At 40.5% G+C, this 24,532-nt stretch overlaps 1 protein-coding gene across 7 annotated transcripts in view; it reads right to left on the bottom strand.

The window, feature by feature from the left end:
• Positions 1-24,532, bottom strand: part of AATK (apoptosis associated tyrosine kinase) — a 191,429-nt gene that overhangs the window by 52,843 nt on the left and 114,054 nt on the right. For 6 of the 7 annotated variants that reach the window (XM_073554705.1, XM_073554706.1, XM_073554707.1 and 3 more), the window contains one exon: positions 817-958. In XM_073554705.1, the coding sequence (XP_073410806.1) occupies positions 817-958 (142 nt within the window). Of the gene's footprint in view, positions 1-816; positions 959-6,981; positions 7,289-24,532 lie in introns of those variants that run through there. The other variant, XM_073554711.1, reaches the window with a different exon arrangement.

The raw sequence follows: 24,532 nt of genomic DNA, 5'->3' as shown, positions 1-24,532 counted from the left end.
GTAGATGTTGGCTTTCGATTACTTTCTAATTAGCTCTATATGGTATAATAATAAATTATAATCTTTCAGCTTTCAGGTACATCTAGTGCACCACATCCTTTCAGACCTGAGCAACCCTAAAGGTGAGTGACAGAGATATGCTCTGTATTAAAGCACCAATAGCTCCCATATTACTACAGATGTCAACACTATCCAGGATTAGAAAACCATAACAGCTTTCTTAAAGAAACAACGCAACACCTGTCCATAGGTTGTGTTTGGTATTAGAGCTCACTTCTATTGAAATGAATAGAGCTAACATGCAGTATCACTCAACAATTGTGGACTTGTGCGCCACTGTTTTTGGTAGAAACCGGCCATATTTTTCTAACTTGGGGTTAAGTTGATCATAGACACATCACATGGTTCAGTCAAATGAACATTTTATTCCATTAGGTAGTGAGACACGAAGCTCTTAAATGCCATTTATAAAGCAGGATACTATAATATGAAAGACTGAAATTCAATAAAGGTTATTAAAGAATGACTGAACCATGCATTTTTTTCATCGTACAGAAGCAATAAAGAAGACAAAAGTAATTTAACTTGAAAAAAATAACAATTTCTGACGTTAAAAAGTTTGACAATTTCCAAGATCAGAAATAATAACTGATCAATAATATAGTTTCTCTACTGAAGCAGGCAGGTATCAAACTAAAAATCCATAAATAATATAATCATAATTGCCTAAATAGAATATTTGACCTAGAGAAATGTATCTTTCCCTCTAGACACCATAACACTGATGAGGGGTTGATGCAGACCCCATGGCCATACCTGTTCTTGCTGGCTGTTTCGACATCGGCACTGAAACGTCTGTAAGAGGAAGGACGTAAACTTCTGGTCCATTTTGCGTTGCTGGAGAGCTCTGGATAGAAAACTCTGTGGTGTAGTCTTCTCCCTCCACATTATCAAGCTCCTGGGAAGGACAAGGGACATTTATTAGACAAGAGGTGGGACAAAGTGTTGGTCCCCACCCTAAACATTAACCTCTTCTCTGACTACGTTGAACGGAAGCCATTATAAACCATCCCATCCTGATGTGCTGTTGTATGCTAAAATATGGCATCATGAGTCCTTAAAGGGGAACCCCACCTAAAATTTAGATATTAGACAATTAGTAGGTGGACAGCAATATTCATGTCATGTACAGTGTTTCTGCCTCAGGACTCAGACCCCCCGCCGTTCAACAGTACTTAGCATTTCAAAATTATTCACAAATGCAATTCTTGACTTTCCACTGACCAATAATCCTGAGAAGCAGATGTCGAAAATTTGGCAGCTCCTTTTAGTTATCAGTTTATTAATGAGATTAGCTGTCCACAGTTCTTTTTACTATTATAGTAAAATTATGATGGCTTTTATTTTTAATGGAAGATTTTTTTTACATTTACCAAATTGTTTAAAATCATAAGACAGAGATAACACAGGAAGTTGTTTTTATTTTTTCATTTTAAGTTTTACACTAGGTGCGCAGTGCTAATAAACTAATCTTTCCTAGACTTCTGAATAGCAGAACTAGGCATGACTGGCATTTAGGGGGTTTTAGGAAAGCAGAATAATAAGCCCTGTGAAAGTTTTAAAGAAGCAAGACCCCCAGAGTTACTTCGGATAAATGGGGTTAACGCCAGGTCATATACAGATAAGGAATTGGAGCAAGATTCAGGAGCCGTGCAGATATGATTAATTACGCATGACTTAATGTGGCATTGCAGCTGGCACAGGAATCACCCCTGGGTTCGGGAAATGCCAGCTGCTGCTTGTTTACACAGTATGGAAGCTCCACGCATGCCCCCTGGGCAACACTACACTCCTGGCTATTCCCACACATGGGAATTTCATACATAACTCTGCATTTTCTGATCGGCCCCAGACATTTCTTAATCATTTGCATATAGCGGTATGACATAGGTATTGTGGTATGACATAGGCATATGTCTTATCCCAACACTCACCCCACAGTGGGCAAACATAACACACTCATACTACTACACCGGCCATATATATGTAGTAACCAGCATACCAGACAAATATCACTACGCTCCAGTAAACCCCCAATATCTTTCTCTTCCCAGTGCCCCCAGCTTGAGACGGTCACTGCAGATTAACATCTGTACGGCAGGAGCCATGGAGACCATTATATAATAGCAAGCGCTCGCTTCTCTCTGACCTTCGCTGCGCTGAGCGCCTGCATTGTGGGGACTTATGTAATCATGTACCGGCAACATGGAAGGGAAACAGAAATAGAGAATAAAAGGAAGGAGAGAGAAAAATGGGCAGAAAGATAGATATGAGGATAGATAGATATGGGATAGATGCTATAGGTACATTAGATATGGGATAGATAGATATGAGATAGACAGACAAATAGATAGATATGAGATAGATACGGGATAGATAGATAGATATGGGATAGATAGATAGATAAATATGGGATAGATAGATAGATATGGGATAGATAGATAAGGGATATATAGAAAGATAGATAGTTAGATATGGGATAGATATATATATATATAAATAGATATGGGATAGATATATATATAAATAGATATGGGATAGATAGATAGATATGGGATAGATAGATAGATTTATACGAGATACAGTTAGGTCCATATATATTTGGACAGAGACAACATTTTTCTAATCTTGGCTCTAGACATTACCACAATGAATTTTAAACAAAACAACTGAGATGCAGTTGAAGTTCAGACTTTCAGCTTTCATTTGAGGGTATCCACATTAAAATTGGATGAAGGGTTTAGGAGTTTCAGCTCCTTAACATGTGCCACCCTGTTTTTAAAGGGGTCAAAAGTAATTGGGCAATTGACTCCAAGGCTATTTCATGGACAGGTGTGGGCAATCCCTTCATTATGTCATTCTCAATTAAGCAGATAAAAGGCCTGGAGTTGATTTGAGGTGTGGTGCTTGCATTTGGAAGGTTTTGCTGTGAAGGAAACATGCGGTCAAAGGAGCTCTCCATACAGATGAAACACGCCATCCTTAAGCTGCAAAAACAGAAAAAACCCATCCGACAAATTGCTACAACATTAGGAGTGGCAAAATCTACAGTTTGGTACATCCTGAGAAAGAAAGAAAGCACTGGTGAACTCATCAATGCAAAAAGACCTCGGTACCCACGTAAGACAACAGTGGTGGATGATCGCAGAGTAGTCTCCATGGTGAAGAGAAACCCCTTCACAACAGCCAACCAAGTGAACAACACTCTCCAGGAGGTAGGCGTATCAATATCCAAATCTACCATAAAGAGAAGACTGCATGAAAGTAAATACAGAGGGTTCACTGAACGGGGCAAGCCACTCATAAGCATCAAGTATCAAAAGGCTAGACTGGACTTTGCTAAAAAACATCTAAAAAGCCAGCACAGTTCTGGAAGAACATTCTTTGGACAGATGAAACCAAGATCAACCTCTACCAGAATGATGGAAAGAGAAAAGTATGGTGAAGGCGTGGTGCAGCTCATGATCCAAAGCATACCACATCATCTGTAAAACATGACGGAGGCAGTGTGATGGCTTGGGCATGCATTTCTGCCAGTGGCACTGGGTCACTAGTGTTTATTGATGATGTGACACAGGACAGAAGCAGCCGAATGAATTCTGAGGTATTCAGAGCCATACTGTGTGCTCAGATCCAGCCAAATGCAGCCAAACTGATTGGTCGTCGTTTCATACTACAGATGGACAATGACCCAAAACATAAAGCCAAAGCAACCCAGGAGTTTATTAAAGCAAAGAAGTGGAATATTCTTGAATGGCCAAGTCAGTCACCTGATCTCAACCCAATTGAGCATGCATTTCACTTGTTAAAGACTAAACTTCAGACAGACAGGCCCACAAACAAACAGCAACTGAAAACCACCGCAGTGAAGGCCTGGCAGAGCATCAAAAAGGAGGAAACACAGCGTCTGGTGATGTCCATGAGTTCAAGACTTCAGGCAGTCATTGCTAACAAAGGGTTTTCAACCAAGTACTAGAAATGAACATTTTATTTACAATTATTTAATCTGTCCAATTACTTTTGGTCCCTTTAAAAACAGGGTGGCACATGTTAAGGAGCTGAAACTCCTAAACCCTTCATCCAATTTTAATGTGGATACCCTCAAATGAAAGCTGAAAGTCTGAACTTCAACTGCATCTGAATTGCTTTGTTTAAAATTCATTGTGGTAATGTCTAGAACCAAAATTAGAAAAATGTTGTCTCTGTCCAAATATATATGGACCTAACTGTACATAGATATGGGATAGATATGAAACAAATAGATAGATATGAAATAGATACGGGATAGATAGATATGATCTAGATAGATGGATAGATAGATATGCGATAGATATGAGATATATAGATATATAGAAAGATAGAATGATGAGATAGATAGATATGGGATAGATAGACAAGGCATAGATACAGTCATATGTAAAAGTTTGGGCACCCCAATTAATGTTAACCTTTTTCTTTATAACAATTTTGGTTTTTGCAACAGCTATTTCAGTTTCATATATCTAATAACTGATGGACTCAGTTATATTTCTGGATTCAAATGAGGTTTATTGTACTAACAGAAAATGTGCAATCTGCATTTTAACTAAATTTGACCGGTGCAAAAGTATGGGCACCTCAACTTAAAAGTGACATTAATATTTCGTAGATCCTCCTTTTGCAAAAATAACAGCCTCTAGTCGCTTCCTGTAGCTATTAATGAATTCCTGGATCCTGGATGAAGGTATTTGTGACCATTCCTGTTTACAAAACAATTCCAGTTCATTTAATTTTGATGGTCGCCGAGCATGGACAGCCCGCTTTAAATCATCCCACAGATGTTCAATGATATTCAGGTCTGGGGACTGGGATGGCCATTCCAGAACATTGTAATTGTTCCTCTGCATGAATGCCTGAGTAGATTTGGAGCGGTGTTTTGGATCATTGTCTTGCTGAAATATCCATCCCCTGCGTAACTTCAACTTCATTACTGATTCTTGCACATTATTGTCAAGAATCTGCTGATACTGAGTTGAATCCATTCAACCCTCAACTTTAACAAGATTCCCGGAGCTGGCATTGGCCATACAGCCCCAAAGCATGATGGAACCGCCACCAAATTTTACTGTGGGTAGCAAGTGTTTTTCTTGGAATGCTGTGTTTTTTAGCCTCCATGCATAACGCCTTTTTGTATGACCAAACAACTCAATCTTTGTTTCATCAGTCCACAGGACCTTCTTCCAAAATGTAACTGGCTTGTCCAAATGTGCTTTTGCATACCTCAGGCGACTCTGTTTGTGGCGTGCTTGCAGAAACAGCTTCTTTCGCATCACTCTCCCATACAGCTTCTCCTTGTGCAAAGTGCGCTGTATTGTTGACCGATGCACAGTGACACCATCTGCAGCAAGATGATGCTGCAGGTCTTTGGAGGTGGTCTGTGGATTGTCCTTGACTGTTCTCACCATTCTTCTTCTCTGCCTTTCTGATATTTTTCTTGGCCTGCCACTTCTGGGCTTAACAAGAACTGTACCTGTGTTCTTCCATTTCCTTACTATGTTCCTCACAATGGAAACTGACAGGTTAAATCTCTGAGACAACTTTTTGTATCCTTCCCCTGAAAAGCTATGTTGAATAATCTTTGTTTTCAGATCATTTGAGAGTTGTTTTGAGGAGCCCATGATGCCACTCTTCATAGGAGAATCAAATAGGAGAACTACTTGCAAGTGGCCACCTTAAATACCTTTTCTCATGATTTGATACACCTGGATATGAAGTTCAAAGCTCAATAAGGTTACAAAACCAATTTAGTGCTTCAGGAAGTCAGTAAAACGTAGTTAGGAGTGTTCAAATCAAGAAAATGATAAGGGTGCCCATACTTTTGCACCGGTCAAATTTTGTTTAAATGCAGATTGCACATTTTCTGTTAGTACAATAAACCTCATTTGAATCCAGAAATATAACTGAGTCCATCAGTTATTAGATATATGAAACTGAAATAGCTGTTGCATAAACCAAAATTGTTATAAAGAAAAAAGGTTAACATTAATAGGGGTGCCCAAACTTTTACATATGACTGTATATGGGATAGATATGAGATAGATGGATATGAGGATAGATAGATAGATATGAGATAGATAATATATGATAGACAGATATTACACAGATTGATTGCTAGGAAAAAAACAGTCAAACATGTAGAAAGAGATACTTATGAGAGATATTTGTCGTACATAAAAAGAGATTAATTTACATATTAGATATCTATTTATGTATCGATTATATTTATTATATCTATTATGTAATGAAGACATATATAGATACATAGAAAGCTAGATAGATCCAAGCATAGATGTAAGATACAAAGATAAACAGAGGGAGATAAACAGATATATAGATAAAGGATAGATGGATAAAATGTATAGATACACGGCTAGATGATAGGTGATCCAAACATGGGTGGCTACATAGAAGGTGCAAAGGTCAACAAATAAAAATAGAGAGATGGATAGATATATATATATTTTTTTTTTACATATATATAGAATAGATACATAGATGTAAACTATATATCTAAACATAGAGATCCATTGATATATCTAGATAGATAGATATGGGATAGATAAATAGATAATAGGTAGATACATAATAAAAAGGTAGATAGATAGATAATAGATAAATAGATGAGATAGTTAGATATGTGAGATAACAGATAATAAATAGATATGTAAGCCTAATTCCTTTGCTCTCTTATAGGAAAACAATCCATAAATCATAGTAGGACTTGACGTGGTGACACATTGCTATAATAGTCGCCCTGTCAGAACCATTCCTGCCCTGGCATGTCGCTGATGAAGACGAGCACAAGCCTTGCGGACTGTGCCAGCGAGAGCCAGGCTGGGCGCTGTGCACACAGACACACGTGACAGACGCTCGCTCGCCTACCTCTTCATGGCTCCAAGAAAAGCCTCTAATCCCAAAGGCTGCACCGGCGATTAAGTAGGAGAGAGTTAGCATGTCAATAATAGGGTGACGGGGACCCAGGGGTGATTGGTGCTGCCATCACACACCCAGCGATTCATCTGGCACAGAACGGCCAGGGTTCCCCGTCACTGCCTGGCACATTAACAACGCTCAGCTGAGCTTCAAATCAAAATCCAGGGACTGTGCTGGAAATGGGGGGAGGCGAGCTCTTCATCACTTCTTCTTATATAGCGGGGAAATGCCACTCACTGCCCACTGTGCGTGTCAGGATGCCTCCCCCAGCACGTGCTCCCACAATGCCACCATTATCTGTGCGACTGATGCATGGGCCTATTACATCATATCATCCAGCAGGTGAGGGGTTAATTCCCTACGCAGGGGTCCAATATGGAGAGAAGTAGAAACATGACCACTGAGAACTATAATACAATGTGATCATACGCTGCATAAAACACCACAACCCCCAACATGACCAACATACAATACTATTATACTTCATATATAGATAACCCCCAACATCACTGAACCATTGGACCTAATCCTAATGCAATTCTATTATACCCTGTATATAGAATACTACAACCCCCAACACATCACAACCTTCGGACATGACCATGACCATCACACAACTCTCTCTATTGTAGCCTGTATATAGACGTCTAAGGGACAAAGGAGCAGAGATGCTGAAGACCTTGGCCCAATATCTTCAGCCATGACCACTTGGCTGTGGTAGTGCGGCATTACACAATTATTTATCAGTTTTGGTATAACCAGAAAGTTCAGTATATTATACAACCGCTTAGTCTTCTGTAATTACATGTTCAGTACCGGAGGTCTGCTTTATATACTAGTCTTGTATACTAGTCCAGCTGTGTATACTAGTCCTGTATACTACTCCTGCCATATATAGAAGTTCTGTATACTACTCCTGCTGTATATAGTAGTCCTGTCATTTATATTAGTCCTGCCATATACTAGTCCTGCTGTATATATTAGTGTGCCGTGTATACTAGTCCTGTATACTAGTACTGCCATATATATTAGTCCTGTTGTATATATTAGTGCTGCCTTGTATACTAGTTCTGCCATATATATTAGTCCTGCTGTATATATTAGTGCTACCGTGTATACTAGTCCTGTATACTAGTACTGCCATATATTAGTCCTGTCGTATATATTAGTTCTGCCTTGTATACTAGTTCTGCCATATATATTAGTCCTGCTGTATATACCAGTCCTGCTGTGTTTACTAGTCCTACTGTATATACTAGTCCTGCCGTCTATACTAGTCCTGTATACTAGTTCTGCCGTATATACTACTCCTGCTGTGTCTACTAGTCCTACCATATATACTAGTCCTGTATACTAATCCTGCCGTTTAAACTAGTCCTGCCATGTATACTAGTCCTGTGTACTAGTCCTGCCGTATATACTACTCCTTTATACTAGTCCTGTCATGTATACTAGTCTTGTTGTCTATACTAGTCATGCTGTATATGCTAGTTCTTTTCTATATACTAGTCCTGCTGTGAATACTCTTTCTTTTTGTATACTAGCGGTGCAGTATATACTAGTTGGTCATTTGGTCAACATGTAAGTATGAAAAAGAATCCTTCCGCCAACTTAGGGACCGGGAATCTTATACTGTACTCCCACCCAATCCTACAGGCAGTTTCTCAAAAAGCCTATGTGAGATCCTCGATAGAGCCTTTACACAGGGTTTAATATCAAAAAAGATATTCGAGGGCATGCATGTCAAGAATCTGGTAGTCCCTACTTTCTATCTTTTGCCAAAGATCCATAGGGATCCAGTAGACCCCCTGGGGCATCTGATTGTCTCTGGCATGGGAGGGCTATCCGACCCTATTTGTAAATTGAATATTACCTACATCCTATAGTGAAGACGCTGCCCTCCTATGTCAGGGACATTACGGATGTCCTGAGGAAATTAGATGGCCTACATCTTGAAACAGATAAGTTCTTTGCCACGGTGGATGTGGAATCCTTATATACCAGCATTAGACACACGGATGGACTAGAAGCTGTAGCGTTCTTTCTGGGCATGAGTAATCTAGACTTGGTACTCCGATCCTTGGTCCTGGAATTGTTAAGAGTTCATTTTAACTCACAATTTCTTTACAGGTAAGGATCGGATCCAACTTCAAGGCCACGGCACCACGATGGGCGCAACGTGCGTGCCATTGTACGCTAATCTCTTTCTCAAGTACTGGGATCGAGAGATTTTAGGGAATGGCACATGTGCCACCTCCCAGGCGCAGTGCTGATACAGATACATCAGTGATGTATTTATCATCTGTCAGGGTCCTGAGTCTGAATTTCTGAAATTCATCCTTAATTTGAATCAAAGCAATCGGAACATCAAATTAACATACAAAGTCGCAATAGGCAAGATTGATTTCTTGGATATTAAAATCATGTCATGTGCTGATGGTATGATTCAAACTGATGTATTCAGTAAGAAAACATCAGTGAACGCGCTACTTCATGCTACATCTGCACATACATCCTCAACTATACGTGCGGTCCTCATCGGACAATTTTTGAGATGAAAAAAAGTTCCACGGATGGAATTTTCGACAGTCAGACCCAGGACCTTTTGAATCTTTTCCAGGAGCGAGGATGCAGCACGAGAAACATTAAGAAGGGTTACTTTCGTGCCAGGAGAGCTCCACGTAACCAGTTACTCTGCAGGACATTAGTGTCAAAAAGGACCCACCACTCAGATGCATTGCAACATTCAATAACCAATAGCACAAGATTCGACAGGTGTTGTAGAAACATTGGTAGGTATTGAAAACAGATACCACATTAAATCAAATCTTACCAGACCGACCACTTCTAACTGCAACAAGGGGTAGAAACGTGAAGGATGTCGGAACAGGCCGACAGAAATGGGTCTGTTATCCTTGTGGGTCTTGTTTGGCATGGAGAAAAATCACCCATGCAACTACATTCTCGTGGAAGGACAGAAGTAGGGACTCCTGGATCACATGCTGTATCGCATGCAGTACCAGCTTTGTAGTTTACTACGCTATGTGTACATGAAACTTGATTTATATAGATTTTACCTATCGGGAGTTTCGTATTAGGGTGAGGGAACACGTCACGGACATTAGGGCGGCCAAGGACGCCATGGATATCTGACCTCAAGACTATCCCATGACACTTCAAGCTGTGTCATAACTGTGATCCGGATGCACTCAAATACGGGGCACGGTGCACTGTGGGATCAGAGGTGGATACCTCCAAAAAATCCTGGCCCAGTTTGAGTGTCGCTGGATAGTCTGCCTAGGAACTATGTCACCCCATAGCTTAAATGAGAAACTTTCCTTTGTCCCGTTCCAATAAACGTATGTGTGTCAACCCCCTCTGTTCTCACCCCTTTCAATTTCCTTTTTCCTCTTGTTTTAATCACTGTTGTTTAAGGATATTCATTTTAATTATTTCCATTTATTTGTGTCTATATTTAGTAAATATATTTTGGATTGTTGCTATGGAGTCCCCTTCCACGCCTTGAGGATTTACCCATCTATCCTCTCTCCTTCCTTATTTTTAATACCATTCCATTTGGGCCACAACAGTAGCGTTCTAGAGACAAGCACTGGCATCCCTCATCTGAATTGTGGATGAACGAAGAAATTTCATCTTTGATGTCATGTCCGTCATCCTAATTGTGCACTATATATATATTACCGTATTTGATTCTCTGATATCCACTTGTGAATGATATATACATATGGACAATTAACTAATGTCTCCCTCCCTTATCGCTGTATACTTACGCTGCCGCCCTCCCTTCTTCCCTTACTTAAGATGGCCACCGCAGCGCACGCATGCACAGTGAATCCTTGTTCCGCCTGCGTACCTGAAGTCATCCTATTGCCACTGTGCGGGTCAATGACGTCACAGGAACTTTTTCCTTGACCCGTGCCATCGACGGGATGGCCGTAAGTGTTGCGATTGCGGCCCTGGACCCACAACCCATGCGCTCCCTTACCGTGGTGGAGATGACACTCAGCTGTGGAGTGACTATTTATACCCCCATACATACAACAGCCCGCACAAGCCCCCCAATGAAGCCCATAGCGCAAAAAGAGCATCGGGGCTAAGGATTACACCGTGCACCATTTTCTGTCCCACATGGGCAAGCACTATACTCAGTACTTTATTTATTTGTATGCATTTGCACTTTCTCCTTACTGTGGGTCTATATTTTTTTGCAATGTGGACTAGGATTCTGGGCACACTGTGAGACACTATGTCTATGCCACTTGGCTACTCTGTTAACACAGTTCTTGCTTGTATACATGCTGCCTCTCACCGAGGATCCTGCAAAGCGTCTTCTGGTTTGTAAAATAAGACACGCAACTAGTTGAATTTTGTTTGAGCCTCCAGCAATTCAGTATAGTGATGCTAATCATCTTCACATGGTACCGCTCATCCTTTTCTCATCACCATTTACCCATCTGTTAGGGTTTGTACTTGTTTTTTTGTATGACAATAAAATGTTGTAATTTTTTATATAAATGGATTTCAGTCTTCATTTACATAATTTTGGGGCACTATACGCCATATCTTTTTCTAGGATTAATTTATTTTGTGAGTTGCTGCTCCTTTTTCGTTTAGCGTTACTTCTCCCTTCATGGGGACCTAGTATGTACTAATATCCGAGATGTCGGTCCTTGTCAAATTGGTTCTTCTTGTATATTAGCTGTGCTGTGTATACTAGTTCTCCTTGTATACTTGTTGTGATGTAAATACTAGTACTTCTTGTATACTAGCTGTGCTGTATATACTGTACTGTATATACTAGTTGTCCTTGTATACTGGTTGTGTGTATATACTAGTCCTTCTTGTTTACAAGCGATACTGTGTATACTAGTTTTCCTTGTATACTGGTTGTGTGTATATACTATAGTCCTTCTTGTTTACAAGCGATACTGTGTATACTAGTTGTCCTTGTATACTGGTTGTGTGTATATACTAGTCCTTCTTGTATACTAGGGGTACTGTATATACTAGTTGTCCTTATATAGTGTCGGTGCTGTATATACTACGAAAAAAACAAATTTTTAAAATTTAAAGTTTTCCCAATTATTATTCCTCTTCATTTATTTCCTTTTATCCTGTCGGTCACTTTGTTGAACTGGTTATATCCTATGTTTGTTACAGGGTGTAGAAGTCTGTACTCACTCAGCTGCAGTTGAGGTAGTGTCAAGATCCATTTTTGGATTTGTGGCAGCTCTGGTTCCTCTTAGGCTGTGTGCCCACGATGCGATTTTAAGCGTTTTTGCCGCGATTTTCGGCGCAAAAACGCTGCGAAAATGTTTAAAAAACTCGTACAGAACGCCCCCCATGCATTCCTATGGCATTCCGCACATGCTGTGCTAATGCTGCGCTTTTTTCCGCGGCGGAATCGCATCGCGGAAAAAATCGCAGCATGCTCATTCTTTTGTGCGGAATTGCAAAGAATTGCCGCGATTCCGCACCCATAGGAATGCATGAGAACCGCTTACTTCCCGCATGTGGTTATGCCCACCATGCGGGAAGTTAAGCGTCTCATGTGCGGTTGGTACCCACGGTGTGGAGGAGAGGAGACTGTCCTCCAGGCCCTGGGTACCATACCCCTGTAAAAAAAAAGAATGAAAAAAAAAATTCTGGGTATATTTACCTTCCGACGTCCCGCGCTACATTCCCGGCCTCAGCGTTCCCAGTAATGCCTTGCGGCAAGGACCTGTGATGACGCAGTCTCGCGTTACTCTAGCGGTCTCGTGAGATTGCTATAGCAACGCGAGACCAACGTCATCACAGGTCTCGCAAGGCATCGCTGGGAACGGGAGCGTCGCTGAGACTGCGCGGGACATCGGAAGGTAAATATACCCCGATTTTTTAATCATTTTTAACATTCTATCTTTTACTATTGAGGCTGCATAGGCGGCCTCAATAGTAAAAAGCTGGTCACACTTGTCAAACACTATGTTTGACGAGTGTGACCAACCTGTCAATCACTTTCCAAGCGATGCTTCAAATCGCTTGGAAAGTGCTTGAATATCGAACATAATCGCGGTAAAATCGTGCAGAAAAAAACGCACGATTTCTGGGAAGGAGTCCGGTTTTGAGTGTCCGGATTAAAACGCAACGTGGGCACATAGTCTTACATTAAAACTTTTTTTTCCCTTTCAGGCCAGTGGGGGTTAAATGCAGTTTTTCCCCCGCTGGCATGCTGGTGTTACTGCAGTGCTGCTGGGTCACCTGATGTTTTTGGTGACCACTCCTACATCCTTTAAAAGGTCACCTGATACTTCAGCTGACTGTCGGTGTTAGAGGATTCTAGAGTGACCACACTGGAGGAAGGAGCTGGCTGGGTGCTGTGGTGCTTTGCTGAGTTCGCTAATCTGGTGTCTTTATCCTGCTGTGCGGTGCTTTGCAGCAGACAGCTAAGTGTTGCATTTTTTGTTACATTGTTCCTTTTGTTGTATTAAAGTAAAAAATGAAACCAATTGTATAAGCAATAAAATTGTCAAGCACACAATTACATAAAATCCTCCAAAAAAATGTGCAATAAAGACAGAAAAGTTTTTTAAATCCAATATAAATAATATTTTATTGAAAATTTAATTGTAAAGAAAATAACAAGATTAATATAAAAAGCTGATAAATGGAGCACGTACAATACAATAGGGCATGGGAATATACATAATTATTATCTCAATATACCAGATAACAATGTGTAATAATTATTCCTATGTTGAATAATATATCATAGCAGTACCAAAAGGTTATAAAAAAGCATAAGTGCTAGCAAATTAATATAGCAACCATTATAATGTAATAAAAAAAAGAAGTGAAATGAATGAATAATTTTTATAAACAATAATAAAAACTAGTGCTAAACACATGCTGTAGTGCAAAAAATATATAGCAATAAAAAGTTGCACTATAAAAAGTGCTTAAATGCAAAATTGTATCTACCTTTAGCGAAATGACCGCAAGGTACTGAAAATATATACCTAACCCCCCCAAAAAGGGGGTTAATATATAAATTTAAATATCTTAAAATGCTGCAGTGCAGAGCAACAGCTTACTTATAAAATAATGCCACATACTGCGCTGAAAAGGTGCTATTGTGCAGAAACCATGTTTAACTCCAGTGCAACAATGAAAGAAAATGAGGTATATAAAACCAATGACCAGGTTAATGCAAGGATATAGCAACCCAAAGTGCTGCAGTGCAAAGCAGCTAATCACATTGAAAGCAGGTAAAATGAAAGGTATATTAATAAAGACTCCTCATACCTAAATGAACGTGCTCCAGGTCCTACGCGCGTTTCGGCGCTTTGCCTTCTTCCGGGGGGCATGTACTGCTATGATATATTATTCAACATAGGAATAATTATTACACATTGTTATCTGGTATATTGAGATAATAATTATGTATATTCCCATGCCCTATTGTATTGTACATGCTCCTTTTATCAGCTGTTTATATTTTTTATATTAATCATGTTATTTTCTTTACCATTAAATTTTCAATAAAATATTATTTATATTGAATTTAAAAAACTTTTCTGTCTTTATTGCACATTTTTTTTTGAGGATCTTTTGTTGTATTAGTGCAGCGGTGGGACCACTGCTCTCACCCGCCAGTTCCCTACTTAGGGATAAGAGCAGGGCAAGTGAGGGATTAGGTAGCCTGCTTGGCGACGGGGTGAAAGAACCCGTATAGGGACGATAGTGAGATCAGGGCATATCATCAGGTGAGTGCAGGAGGTGTCCATTCTCCCGTTTCCTATCGACAGGGCCCATCGTTGTTAGTTTCCCTGGTGTTCCCTTGTGCGTTGTGCCGTTCGTTGACCGACCAACCGTTGGGTCGTGTCACACTGGGTCAGTCACTCCGTGACAGGTAGGCACAGGAAGTGGTATTGTTGAACTGTCCAGTAAGGTTTATTAAAACTGCATAAACCTGCTTAAGCACAAGCAAAACAAAGGATAGCCTTCTCCGGCACAAAGTGAAAACAAACAGAAAATGAACAGTCCATATAGCACTGCGGGTCCGCCTGTTCAGGTTAGTGTCTTTAGCAAACACACTGGAGGACTCCACACCTCCAGTCACAGACACTGAATGAGATACTCGGTCTCCATTTTATCTGCTAAACCACGCCCCTGGGGTTGGGAAATATGAGCAGTCATTCCCGCCCATCTCTTTGACTGCTTGTAAAACCCGGCCCTGGAATCGCCTAATAACTCTATCAACACTATATGTGCTGGAGCATGCTTTCCGAGCTCAAATCACCAAAGCTAACAACTGCGATGACACATATCTCCCCATCCAGCAGCCAAATTACATACCTCCCTCCATCATCCCAAAGCCGGAGGGCTTGACACATTCTGCCATCAAACAGTGCACTCTCCAATGAGCGTCAGCATTGCCATGCAGTTTCCCTAGCCTGGTCACTTGGGCATTGTTTCCCTTCTTCTCCCTCATCCACTTCAATTGGGCATGGTCTGACACTAGTCTGAACTTCCTATCTAAGAGGTAGTACCTTAAAGTGTCCAACACCCACTTGATGGCCAAACATTCCTTCTCCACTATGGAGTAATTCTTTTCACAGGATGACAACTTCCGACAGATACATTATGGAGTGCTCTTCCCCGTTCACCTTTTGTGATAAAACAGCGCCCAACCTGACATCTGGTGCATCTGTCTGGACCACAAACTCCATGGAGAAATCCGGTGCTACCAGCACTGGCTGTTTGCACAGGGCCACCTTCAGTTCCTGGAAGACCGTCTCAGCTTCTGGAGACCACTTAGCCACAGCAAACTTTGTCCCTTTAAAGAGGTCCGTCAGAGAGGCAGCTATCATTGCGAAGTTTGAGATAAACCGGTGGTAATATCCCACAATGCCTAGGAACACTGGGGTTGACTTATTTGGCTTCTTCCTTTCCCTCATTGCTAATTACTTGTTAGGAATAGGATTTATGGTGGTGATATGGGGTGCATCTCCTTACACTGAGAGATATACATCTTGCACCAGCACTTTATGCACTCTTCACTTTTATATTAGTTTCCACATTTCGGGAGATTTATGTGAAGCACCTTACTTGCATTTTAGATGTAATATTTGATTCACTGTTTATAGGGACTGTTTTGAACTCACTTCTATACTCTATTCCTTATCTGTCATATGACTTTGTATTACTAATTTTGTTATGCCTGATTTCAATTTTTGCATATTCTATTTTTTACTGAGCTACAGATATCTTGGTGTCCTACATGCTTAAAGGAACTTCTTTGCTTACTCATTATTATTTTTTATGTTTGTGGAATTTATTGGGTACTTTAACCCCTTACTGCCATGTGACGTACTATCCCGTCCATGTGCCCTGGGACTTAATTCCCAGGGACGGGATAGTATGTCACAGCGATCAGCGGCGCCCACGTGGTGAGCGCCGCTGATCGCGGCTGGGTGTCAGCTGATTTTCACAGCTGACACCCGGCATAATGTGGCAGGGGTGGTCACGGATCGCCCCCGACATGTTAACCCCTTGCACGCCGCGATCAAACACGATCGCGGTGTACCGGGGGTTAAAGGGAAGCATCGGCAGGGAGGGGGCTCCCTCCGTGCTTCCCTGAGCCCCCAACAGCAGCGCAATGTGCAGCGCTGCTGCAGGTCCCCGAATCCAAGATGGCGACGGGGACCTGTAGGGAGCTGACTTCCTCAGTGTCTGCAAAGCGCAGGCACGAGGAAGCCAAGTGCAGTGCCTGTGACAGATCGCTGATCTGTCACAGTGATCTGTGATGTGACAGATCAGCGATCTGTCACATGACAGTTATGGCCCCCTGGGACAATGTAATAAAGTTAAAAAATTAAAAAAAAGTGTAAAAATATTTTTTAAAAAATCGCTAAATAAATTAAAAAAATAAATATTCCCTAATAAATTCATTTTTTGGAAATAAAAAAAAAAACAATAAAAGTACACATATTTGGTATCGCCGCGTCCGTAACGACCCGCCCTATAAAACTGTCCCATTAGTTAACCCCTTTAGCGAACCCCTTAAAAAATAAAAAACGAAGCAAAAAATAATGATTTATTATCATACCGCCGAACAAAAAGTGCAATAACGCGCAATCAAAAAGACGCATATAAATATCTATAGTACCGCTGAAAACGTCATCTTGTCCCGCAAAAAACGAGCTGCCATACAGCATCATCAGTGAAAAAAATAAAAAGTTATAGCTCGCAGAATAAAGCGATGCAAAAATAATTATTTTTTATATAAAATTGTTTTCATTGCATAAAAGCGCCAAAACATAAAAAAAGACCTAAATGAGGTATTGCTGTAACCGTACTAACCCGAAGAATAAAACCGCTTTATCAATTTTACCGCACGCGGAACAGTGTAAGCGCACCCCTCAAAAGAAATTCATGAAACGCTGGTTTTTGTTCATTCTGTGTCCCAAAAATCGGAATAAAAAGCGATCAAAAGATGTCACGTGCCCGAAAATGGTACCAATAAAAACGTCAACTCGTCCCGCAAAAAATAAGACCTCACATGACTCGGTGGGTCAAAATATGGAAAAATTATAGCTCTCAAAATGTGGTGATGCAAAAACTATTTTTACAATAAAAAGCGTCTTTTAGCGTATGACAGCTGCCAAACATAAAAACCCGCCATATATAGTAAATCAAACCCCCCGTTATCACCCCCTTATTAGGGAAAAATAATAAAATTAAAAGAAAATGTATTTATTTCCATTTTCCCATTAGGGTTAGGGCTCGGGCTAGGGTTAGGGCTGAGATTAGGGTTAGGGGTGTGTTGGGGTTAGGGTTGGAGTTAGAATTCAGGGGTTTCCACTGTTTGGGCACATCAGGTGCTCTCCAAATGCAACATGGCGTCTGATCTCAATTCCAGCCAATTATGCGTTGAAAAAGTCAAATGGTGCTCCTTCCCTTCCAAGCTCTGCCATGCGCCCAAACAGTGTTTTACCCCCACATATAGGGTATCAGCCTACTCAGGACAAATTGCAAAACAACTTTTTGGGTCCAATTTTTCCTGTTACCCTTAGGAAAATAAAAAATTGGGGGCAAAATTATCATTTTTGTGGAAAAAAATTATTTTTTTATTTTCACGCCTGGGCGTTATAAACTTCTGTGAAGCACTTGGGGGTTCAAAGCGGTCACCACACATCTAGATAAGTTCCTTGGTGGGTCTAGTTTCCAAAATGGGGTCACTTGTGGGGAGTTTCAATAGTTTAGCTACATCAGGGGGGCTCCAAACGCACATGACACCCGCAGACCAGTCCATCAAAGTCTGCATTCCAAAACGTCACTACTTCCTTTCCGGGCCCCGACGTGTGCCCATACAGTAGTTTTCTCCCACATATGGGGTATCAGCGTACTCAGGACAAATTGGACAACTTTTGGGGTCCAATTTCTCCTGTTACCCTTGGGAAAATAAAAAAATTGGGGACTAAAAGATCATGTTTGTTGAAAAAATACGATTTTTTTGTTTTCACGCCCGGTCGTTATAAACTTCTGTGAAGCACTGGGGGGTTCAAAGTGCTCACCACGCATCTAGATAAGTTCCTTGGGGGGGTCTAGTTTCCAAAATGGTGTCATTTGTTGGGGGTTTTCACTGTTTTGGTTCATCAGGGGCTTTCCAATCACGACATGGTGTCTGATCTCAATTCCAGCCAAAAAAGTCAAATGGCGCTGCTTCCCTGCTTCCCTTCTGAGCTCTGCCATGCGCCCAAATAGTCGTTTACACCCACATATGGGGTATCAGCGTAATCAGGACAAATTGCACAATAACTTTTAGGGTCCTCTTACCCTTGGAAAAATAAAAATTGGGGGTGAAAAGATCATTTTTGTGGAAAAAATATGATTTTTTTAATTGTACCGCTGTACGTTATAAACTTCTGTGAAGCCCTTGTGGGTTCAAAGTTCTCACCACATATCTAGATAAGTTCCTTGGGGGGTCTAGTTTCCAAAATGGGGTCACTTGTGGGGGGTTTCCACTGTTTAGGTACATCAGGGGCTCTCCAAACGTGACATGGCGTCCGATCTGAATTCCAGCCAATTTTGCATTGAAAAAGTCAAACGGCGCTCCTTCCCTTCTGAGCTCTGCCATGCGCCGAAACAGTGGTTCCCCCCCACATATCAGGTATAAGCATACTCAGGACAAATTGCACAATAACTTTTGCAGTCCAATTTCTCCTGTTACCCTTGGTAAAATAAAAAAAATTGAACCTGAAGTATTTTTTTGTGAAAACAAGTTAAATGTTCATTTTTTTTTAAATATTCAAAAAATTCCTGTGACGCACCTGAAGGGTTAATAAACTTCTTGAATGTGGTTTTGAGCACGTTAAGGGGTGCAGTTTTTAGAAAATACCCAAAAGTGACACCATTCTATCATATAGACGCCTCAAAGTGGCTTCAAATGTGATGTGGTCCGTAAAAATAAAATGGTGCTGCAAAAATGAGAAATCGCTGGTCAACTTTTAACCCTTATAACTTCCTAACAAAAAAAATTTTGCTGATGTAAAGTAAACATGTGGGAAATGTTACTTATTAAGTTTTTTGTGTGCTGTATCTCTGTGATTTAAGGGCATAAAAATTCAAAGTTGGAAAATTGCAAAATTTTAAAATTTTTTCCCAAATTTCCGTTTTTTTCACAAATAAACGCAAGTTATTTGAATGAAATTTTACCACTAACATGAAGTACAATATGTCACGAGAAAACATTGTCAGAATCACCGGGATCCATGGAAGCGTTTCAGAGTTATTACCTCATAAAGGGACAGTGGTCAGAATTGTAAAAATTGGCCCGGTCATGAACGTGCAAACCACCCTTGGGGGTTAAGGGGTTAATAAAATCTGTTATTTTAAATTGGAGTTGTATTGCACTTTCCTTGAGATTGATGGGAGCTATCTATCTTCCATAGGATCTCTGCTGTTTGGTTTCATATGTACTCGGTGCATCCATAAGATGATATGATGATTATATGTGGATCAGCATAAGGATTGATATCTATAGCTGTGATGTATTTACTATATCTTCTTGTATTATGGCTGTGCTGTATATGCTAGTTCATTTTGTATACAGCTTAAGCTGTATACACAAGTTCTTGTATACTAGCTGTGCTGCATATAATAGTTCTCCTTGTATACTAATTCTCTTTGTATACTGGCTGTGCTGTATTTACTAGTTCTCCTTGTATACTAGCGGTGCTGTATATACTAGTTCTTTTTATATTAGCTGTGCTGTATATACTAGTTCTCCTTGTATACTGGCAGTGCTGTATATACTAGTTCTTCTTGTATACTGGCTGTGCTGTATATACTAGTTCTCCTTGTATACTAGTGGTGCTGTATATACTAGTTCTTGTATATTAGCTGTGCTATATATACTAGTTTTTTTGTATACTAGCTGTGCTGTATATACTAGTTCTTCTTGTATATATTAGCTGTGGTGTATATAGCAGTTCTTCTTGTACACTATCAGTGCTGTATATACTAGTTCTTGTTGTATATTAGATGTGCTGTATATTAGTTCTCCTTGTACACTATCGGTGCTGTATATACCGTACTCGTTCTTTCGTATATGGCCTAAGCTGTATATACTAATTCTCCTTGTATACTAATTCTCTTTGTATAGTGGCTGTACTGTATATACTAGTTCTTGTATACTAAATGTGCTGTATATACTAGTTCTGTTTGTATACTAGCTGTGCTGTATATACTAGTTCTTGTATACTAGCTGTGCTGTATATACAAGTTCTTGTGTACTACCTGTGCTTTATATACTAGGTCTTGGGTACTAGGTGTGCTGTATATACTAGATCTCCTTGTATACCACTTCTTCTTGTATACTGGATGTGCTGTATATACTAGTTCTATTGGTATACTGGCTTGATGTGTGTATATACTACAGGGTGGGCCATTTATATGGGTACACCTAAATAAAATGGGGATGGTTGGTGATATCAACTACCTGTTTGTGGCACATTAGTATATGGGAGGGGGGGGGGAAACTTTTCAAGAATGGTGGTGACCATGGTGGCCGTTTTGAAGTCGGACATTTTGAATCCAACTTTATTTTTTTCAATGGGAAGAGGGTCATGTGACACATCAAACTTATTGAGAATTTCACAAGAAAAACAATGGTGTGCTTGGTTTTAACGTAACTTTATTCTTTCCTGAGTTATTTACAAGTTTCTCTTTGTTTACAGCCATTGACATGTCGCAGAGGTTAACACGTGAGGAGCAGATAGAAATTGTGTTGATGTCTGGTGAATGCAGTACCCGGGTCATTGAAGCAGATTACAATGCAAGACACCCTACACAAGAAAACTGTCACCATTCCCATTTTATTTAAGTGTATCCATATAAATGGCCCACCCTGTAGTTCTTCTTATATACTAGCTGTGCTATATATATACTAGTTTTCCTTGTATACTCGCTGTACAGTATGTACTAGTTCTTTTGTATACTGACTGTGCTGTATATAGTAGTTCTTCTTGCATATTGGCTATGATGTATATACTAGTTCTTCTTGTATACTGGCTGTGCAGTATATACTAGTTTACTTGTATACTGGCAGTGCTGTATGTCCTAGTTCTTCTTATATACTGGTTGTGCTATATATACTAGTTCTCCTTGTATACTGGCAGTGCTGTATGTCCTAGTTCTCCTTGTATACTAGCTGTGCTGTATATACTAGTTCTCCTTGTATACTGGCAGTGCTGTATGTCCTAGTTCTCCTTGTATACTAGCTGTGCTGTATATACTAGTTCTCCTTGTATACTGGCAGTGCTGTATGTCCTAGTTCTCCTTGTATACTAGCTGTGCTGTATATACTAGTTCTCTGTTGTGAATTCGCTTTCTGGCCTACTTCTGGTTACTACTGAAGGTAGTGGAGCTGGTCAAATTGACAGAGGGGTTGCGAGTTCTCTTTCTGGGCTCCCTCTGGTGGTTACTGGAGGTAATGGAGCTGATCTGATTAACAGAGGCTTGCCACCTGATAATGAGGACGACAATTGGAGATCTGGGGTTTCAGACTGGGATTTAAGACAGCCGACTCCCTCTATCCCTGCTGGTGATTTTCTTCCTGCCTCCTGAGGTCTTAGTTTCCAGCTCAGTCCCTGCATTTTCAGCTAAGTGTTCATTTGCTATTCTGTTTACATTTGATCTGGTTTTGTCTATTTCAGTTTTGTGTGGGTCAGCCAGCTCCGGCTGGGGCTGTGCTGAATCACCATCCATATGTTACTGCTTGTGCCAGTTTGTTTTTGTCCCTTATTAGATTGGCCTCTTTTTGCTCTGCTTTCAGAATATACCAGAGTGATGATATAGTGGGCAAAGTCGTGCGACTTCAGTATTTTTTGCATCAGACGTGTTGGGCTTTTTTGCAGGGTTATTTGCATGATTGCAGACAGTGTCTTTCCTTTCCTGTCCTGTCTAGTCAGTGTGGGCCCTATCGTTTGCTCAGTCTATTTTCCTACCTGCGTTTGTGTTTTCATCTTGTCTCACCGACAATATATGTTTGGGGGCTATCTATTCCTTTGGGGTCTGCTCTGGGGCAGTTTAGATTTCCCCTTTCTTGCTTTAGGCTTAGTTAGCTCTCCGGCTGTGCCGAGGCATCTAGGATCATCGTAGGCACGCTCCACGGCTACTGCTAGTTGTGTGGATAGGATCAGGGGTCTGCAATCCGCTTAGTTACCAACCTCTCTGGTTTTCTGTGGCTTAGCTTGGGCTTGCTCTCCACCTCGGTGACCCAATCATAACAGTTCAGTTCTCCTTGTATACTGGCAGTGCTGTATGTCCTAGTTCTTCTTGTATACTGGTTTTGCTGTATATACTAGTTATTCTTGTACACTGGCTGTGCTGTATATACTAGTTCTTCTTGTACACTAGCGGTGTTGTATGTAGTAGTTCTCCTAATATAGTATCTGTGCTGTACTATTTCTAATTTGTATATTTGCAGTGTTGTATATACTAGTTCTTCTTATATACTAGCTGTGCTGTATATACTAATTCTCATTGTACACTATTTTGTAGCATCAGTGCTGTATCTACTAGTTCTCCATGTATTGTATCGGTGCTGTATATACTAGTTGTTGATCTCCTTGTATACTAGCTGTGCTGTATATACTAGTTCTCCTTGTATACTGACCCTGCAGTATATACTAGTTTACTTGTATACTGTCAGTGCAGTATGAACTAGTTCTTCTTGTACACTAGTGGTACTGTATATACTAGTTCTCATTGTATTTTACCGGTGTTGTATGTCTTAGGGGAGACTTAATATATATGTACAAGTATATTAGAGGGCAATACAGAGATCTCTCCAATGAACTGTTTGTACCAAGGACTGTGACAAGAACAAGGGGGCATTCTCTTCGTTTGGAGGAAAGACAATTTCTGCACCAGCATAGAAGAGGGTTCTTCACGGTAAGAGCAGTGAGGCTCTGGAATTCTCTTCCTGAGGAAGTGGTGATGGCCAACTCACTGAATGAATTTAAGAAAGGAATGGATGCTTTTCTTGTGAGTAACAGTATAGAAGGTTACGAATAACAGAATATTATAGGTAGATGGTTGACCCAGCTTAGGGGAAGGAATTTTTTTCCCTTTGGAGAAAATTGGCTTCTACTCTGTGGGTTTTTTGCCTTCCCCAGGATCAACAATGCAGAACAGCTGCACTAAAAATAGGCTGAAATAGATGGACATAAGGTCTTCCTTCAGCCTTCAAAACTATGTTACTATGTTATTTCTCCTTGTACAATATCAGTGCTGTATATACTAGTTCTCCTTGTATTCTAGTGGTGCTGTACATACTAGTTCTTCTTGTATATTAGCTATGGTGTATATACTAGTGCTTCTTGTATACTGGCTGTACTGTATATACTAGCTCTTCTTGAATACTGGCTGTGCTGTATATACTAGTTATTTTTCTATATTAGTGGTGCTGTATACAGTATACTAGTTCTCCTTGTACACTAGCTGTGCTGTATATATTAGTTCTCCTTGTATACTAGGTGTGCTGTATATACTAGTTCTTCTTGTACACTAGCAGTGCTGTATGTAGTAGTTCTCCTTTTATAGTATCTGTGCTGTACTATTTCTATTTTGTATATTTGCGGTGTTGTGTATATACTAGTTCTTCTTGCATACTAGCTGTGCTGTATATACTAATTGTCATGATCTCAGTGCGGGTTTGACTCGCACATGTGGGGTTAATGTCTGGAACCAGTGCTGATGACTGGCACCTCTGAGGTTAAAGGTTATGATCCCAGTGCAGGCTTTCCTGCACACCTGGGGCTCATTATTGTGTCCTCTCCCTGGTTCTGGGAAGGCTTCTTATGGCCTCAGGAAGCTCCTATCCCTTATACTTTCGCCCTTGGCAGAGTGTGTTGACCCCTGAGTATGTTTGTGCTGTGTTCTTGTTTGCCTGATAATTTGGTGTACGACTCGGCCTGTTCTCTGGATACTG

The sequence above is a fragment of the Dendrobates tinctorius genome, unplaced genomic scaffold (assembly GCF_039654945.1).
Source record: "Dendrobates tinctorius isolate UK_male_01 unplaced genomic scaffold, ASM3965494v1 ptg000212l, whole genome shotgun sequence".
NCBI classification, from domain to species: Eukaryota; Metazoa; Chordata; class Amphibia; order Anura; family Dendrobatidae; genus Dendrobates; species Dendrobates tinctorius.
This window is presented reverse-complemented; position numbering and strand designations above follow the sequence as displayed.